The sequence below is a fragment of the Eublepharis macularius genome, chromosome 11 (assembly GCF_028583425.1).
Source record: "Eublepharis macularius isolate TG4126 chromosome 11, MPM_Emac_v1.0, whole genome shotgun sequence".
Lineage (NCBI taxonomy): Eukaryota > Metazoa > Chordata > Lepidosauria > Squamata > Eublepharidae > Eublepharis > Eublepharis macularius.
In genome coordinates, this window is record NC_072800.1 from 43,633,244 (window position 1) to 43,638,242 (window position 4,999).

The following is a 4,999-nucleotide window of genomic DNA, read 5'->3' on the forward strand; positions in this document are numbered from 1 at the left end:
CCCTTCTAGGAAGACGGGGGCAGGGAAGAACCTGTCCCAGGGGGCTAGCAAGGGGGCGGCTAGGGGGCACAGGCCCGGCCCCCTGCCCGCAGCGGCTGTTCCCAAAACGGGTGCGGCAAGCAGGCCCAAGGGGCCGGGGAAGGCCCGGGGCAAGGCAAGGGGCAGCAGGCCCCCTTCGTCTCCCTCTTGCAGGGCTCAAGTCACCCCAAAGGCAGGCTCCAGCAGGCCACGACGGGCTGGCACTTCAAGGTCGGGCCAGGGGGTGGGGTCGCCTCCCAAGACCAGCAAGCCTGCAGGCAGAGGGGCACCAGGCGGGGCCCAGGTAGGGCACTCTGGGGCTGAGGCCAACCCCTCTACTCTCCAGAGCATTAGCAGGGCACTGGAGGCCCTTACAGCCAGGGTAGAGCACCTGGGGAACCCCGGGCTCGGGGCGGCCCCAGCTGCCACAGAGCCTGTTGAGGTCCCCCACCGGAAGGTGGGCCGCAAGACGAAGAGGGGGGCAGCACGCCGTCGGGACTCTCACTCCCCAACCTCCAGTTCAGAGCGGTCTACCAGCGGCCGGCGGGAGCGAGCTGCCAAGAGGAGGAGGTCTGGGCGCAGGAGGAAGAACCAGCGGCGCCGCCATGAGGACTCAGACAGCGACTGGACCACAGGTGAGTCCTCGTCCTCGGACGATGGGGAACTGGAGGGCGATTACTGGGAGGTGGCCTCTCGGGTCCCTGGTCTTCCCAAGTGGGCGCAGCGGCGGCGGCTTAGGTGCCACGGGGGGGAGGGTGACCCTCGGGAGGTATGGGGCTCCAAGGACAGCCCCCCACCCCACGCAGCCAGTACGGACGATGAGGACCCCCCGGGTTGTCATCTGTCTCGCAAGGTTCGTGAGCGCATTTTGGACGGCTTTTATGTGGACGTCCTTTCGCTACTCAGGCCGGAGGCCGAGGACGGGAGGTCTGCCCCCTCCTCAAAAAAGGAGAAAAAAGGGGCAAAGAAGGAGTCAGCCGAGCGCACGTTCGCAAACTGGCTGGAAGGCTTCACTGTTTACTTGGGGGTGGTGCAGGCCGCCTATCCTGACAGGGGATGGCACCTCACTAACCATTTGGGGAACGTTCTGCGGGCCCGAGCCCTCGCCGGGGACACGGCGGCCCTGGATTACGATGAGGCCTTCCGCAAGCGGGCCTCTCATAACCCCAGGGCACGCTGGGACCTCATCAACCAGAAGCTATGGCTCTGGCTGGTGGGGCCCCACATGAAGGGCAGGGGGGAGGGTCTCCGCACCGGCCGCTGGCCTCCCCGCAGGGAGCGGGGCAGGGGCCTGTGCTGGGAATACAATCAAGGGAAGTGCCAACGGCCCAGGTGCCGGTTCGATCACAATTGTGATGCTTGTGGAGGGCCCCACTCCCGCCTGGCTTGCCCCCGCGGTCCAGCTGCCCCCCAGCCCTTTCGGGGCGGCCGGCCCTCCAGCAACAGCACACGCAAGGAAGGAGGGTCGGGTCCTGCAGCTTCCCAACCCGCTAGCAGCGGGAACTAGTCTCTTCTGTGGGCTGGGCGGCCTGGCCCATACCCCCGTCAGGCTCCACGCCCTCTCCCCCCTCCTGGCAAGATACCCAGACAGACAGGCTGCCCGGTTCCTGTGGGAGGGCTTCTCGTCTGGTTTTCGTATCCCCTTCACCGGCCCTCGCGTGGCAGCCACATCCGGCAACCTCAAGTCCGCCCGGGAGTTGCCGGAGGTGCTGGCGGCTAAGATTGACAAGGAGGTAGCTGCAGGGAGGGTGGCGGGGCCATTTACCAGCCCCCCGCTGCCCAACCTCAGGGTCTCCCCGCTGGGGGTGGTGCCCAAAAAGACCCCAGGCGAGTACCGCCTCATACACCACCTCTCGTACCCCAGGGGCTCCTCAGTGAACGAAGCCATCCCACCCGAGCTGTGCTCGGTGAGGTACGCCTCATTCGACCATGCGGTACGGCTAGTGCGGGCCTGCGGGAGGGGGGCCCTCATGGCCAAGTGCGACATCCAGTCGGCATTCCGGCTCCTGCCCGTCCACCCCAGTGACCAGTGCTTGCTGGGATTTAAGTTCCGTGACCGCTGGTATGTTGATAAGGCCATGCCCATGGGTTGCTCGGTAGCCTGCGCGGCCTTTGAGACCTTCAGCACCTTCCTGGAATGGGCTGCGAAGGATCGCATGGGGGCCCCCTTTGTTAGTCACTACCTGGATGACTTTATCATCATGGCCCCCCCCAACAGCCCGGCCTGCGCCGACCGCCTCCGCATCTTCCAGGAGCTAGCGGCTGAGCTGGGCGTCCCCCTGGCAGAGGAGAAGACTGAGGGGCCTTCGCCTCGCCTCACCTATCTGGGCATCGAGCTGGACTCGGCGGCCGGGCTTTCCCGGCTGCCTGCAGATAAGCTGGCTCGCCTTCGGGACCTCCTGGTGGGGACCCTTGCTCGCAAGAAATGCACCCTCAGGGAATTGCAGTCGATAATAGGCCACCTGAACTTTGCCTGCAGGGTGGTCTCCCCCGGGCGGGCCTTTTGCGCGAGACTCACCAGGGCCTGCCGGGGGGTTATTTCTCCTCACCACCACATTCGCCTCACCAAGGGCATCAAGGCAGATCTGGAGGTCTGGCTAAGATTCCTGTCCGGTTTCAACGGCGTCTCCCTGTGGCAGGCCCCCCTCGACCTGGGCTCCGCGCTTCAGGTTCACTCAGACGCAGCCGGGAGCTTGGGGTTTGGGGTTTTCTTCAGGGGCCGGTGGTGCGCCCAGCAATGGCCTCCTTCGTGGGCTAGTACAGGGGTCCTGCGAGATCTCACATTCTTGGAGTTTTTTCCCATACTGGTGGCGGTCTCCATCTGGGGGGATCTCCTGCGGGACAAACGGGTGGTGTTCTGGTGCGACAACCAGGCTACGGTCAGGGTCATCAACAGGCAGTCCTCTCGCTCCGAGAGGGTTATGCGCTTGGTTCGCCGCTTTGTCTTGATCTGTTTGGCCACTAACATTACTTTCTCAGCCCGTCATGTAGCAGGTGTGGATAATGGCCTTGCGGACGCGTTGTCTCGGTTCCAGATGGAGAGGTTCTTCGCGCTGGCGCCAGAGGCTCAACGCACACCGGACCCCTTTCCGGAGGAATTGTGGCTGGCTGGCGGGACATCGTGATGCAGGGAGTACTTAGCTCAGTCGCCCCCTCCACGCTCAGGGCCTACGCTGCGGCAATGGAGCGCTTCGTGGGCTTTACCTGGGGGGCGGGCGGAGGGGCCGCCCTCCCCCCTTCCGAGGACGAGGTGCTGCGTTACCTGGCCCACCTGCGCGTGCTGGGGCGGGCCCCCCGCTCCATGAGAAGAGAGCTAGCGGCAGTATCCTTCTTCTGTAAGGCCTTAGGGTTCCCTGACCCATGCCGCGGCTTCATTCCCCGCCGGGCTGTCGAGGGCTGGGCCAGGCTGGCTCCGCCTCCCGCCGACAGGAGGCGCCCCATTTCACTCTCCATCCTACGTCGCCTCTTGGGGGTCCTTCCCGACTGCTGCCGGTCCCCCTTCGAGGCTCGGCTGTTCCACACGGCCTTTACCCTGGCCTTCTTCGGGGCGCTGCGGGTGGGCGAGCTGGTGGCGGGCTCCCGGGACGACCCAAGCGGCAGGGCGCTCAGCTTCTCGGACGTCTCCTGGTCCCCCAAGCAAGTTTCCATCACGATCCGTCGCTCCAAGACGGATCAGCGGGGAAGGGGGGTCACCCTATGCCTGCGGGCCTCCCGGCGGGGGTCAGTCTGCCCGGTTCGGGCGGTGGGTGCTTACCTGGGCATTCGCCCTCCCCTCCAGGGCCCCTTCCTCATACACAGGGATCACTCCCCGCTCACCCGCTACCAGTTCGCCTCCCTGCTGCGAGCTTGCTTGGAGGCAGCCAGGCTCCCTCCTGCGGAGTTCGGCACGCATTCCTTCCGCATCGGGGCGGCCACCGAGGCCGCCAGCATCGGGCTGTCGGACAAGACCATCATGGCTATTGGGCGCTGGCGGTCCGGGGCTTTTCGCTCCTACATTCGGCCCAGCGGGGGGAGCAGTCATTAACAGGCTGGTCTCGTATGCTTCTTCCGGCAGGGGCAAGGAGGTCGGTGTGGATCTGTGGGCACAGCATCGTCCATTGGGCCGGGAGATACGCGGCATCATCAGGCTGGGGCGGCCACCTGGGACTGGAAGACCATCTGCAGATCCACTGGATGGGCGTGCGTGGGATGCTCTGGGACTCACTCCGGCCGATGCTCCTGCGGCAGGCCCAGCGCCTGGGACCTCCGGACGCGTTGGTCATCCAGCTTGGGGAGAACGACCTGGGCAAGCGCCAGGGGCCGGATTTGCAGCGGGCCATGCGTTCCGATCTGGACAGCCTCCGGAGCCTCTTCCCGCAGACGGCGTTCTTTTGGTCGGACTTGCTACAGCGGCGGACATGGCGTGGTGCCCGGTGCCCGAGGAAGGTCGACGGGATCAGGCAGAGGGTTGCTCGCGCCATGGGTCAGTACATCGCGGAAGCCGGCGGCCACTTCATCGCACATTGGGACATTTCTTTCCGCATCGGCCCCCTCTACGCCCCGGATGGGGTCCACCTGTCCAGCTGGGGACAGGACATCTGGCTCCAAGACCTGCGGGATGGCCTCTTGGACTGGGTCAGTGGTAGGAGTGTTGGCGGGAGCCACAGTTGGCTCTAGTGGCGGTGGGCATTGGATCAGATCACTTTTGGGGAGTTGGGGGCCTCCGCGCCCCAGGCTCCCCGTTAGGGGATTCCCATAAGGAATCTTGGGAGTGAGGCTTGGGGTGCATGCCCAGCTCGGGGGCTGCCGCGGCATCCTCACTCCCAGGTGGCAGGGGAGTCACTCAGGGGTGTACACCCAGGTGATCTCCCCTCAAATGCCACTCCTATGGTTCCCTCCCCCAGCTGGCGTCTGGGGGGGGTTGAGGTCTATCGGCTGGCAGGCGGGCCAGCCGATGTTTTTTCCTGGGATCTGATCCACATGCTGCGCCAATACTCCTTTA

The 4,999-nt window shown here is 65.3% G+C and overlaps 1 protein-coding gene across 1 annotated transcript; it reads left to right on the forward strand.

The window, feature by feature from the left end:
- The first annotated feature begins 3,199 nt into the window (after nt 1-3,199).
- LOC129337328 (integrase/recombinase xerD homolog) lies at nt 3,200-4,042 on the forward strand. Its single transcript, XM_054990932.1, has one exon. It carries the CDS (start codon nt 3,200-3,202, stop codon nt 4,040-4,042), a length of 843 nt encoding a protein of 280 aa, XP_054846907.1.
- Nucleotides 4,043-4,999: the final 957 nt, after the last annotated feature.

Coding starts and splice junctions, on each gene's coding strand:
- LOC129337328 (XM_054990932.1), top strand. CDS start 3,200: ATGGAGCGCTTCGTGGGCTTTACCTGGGGGGCGGGCGGAGGGGCCGCC.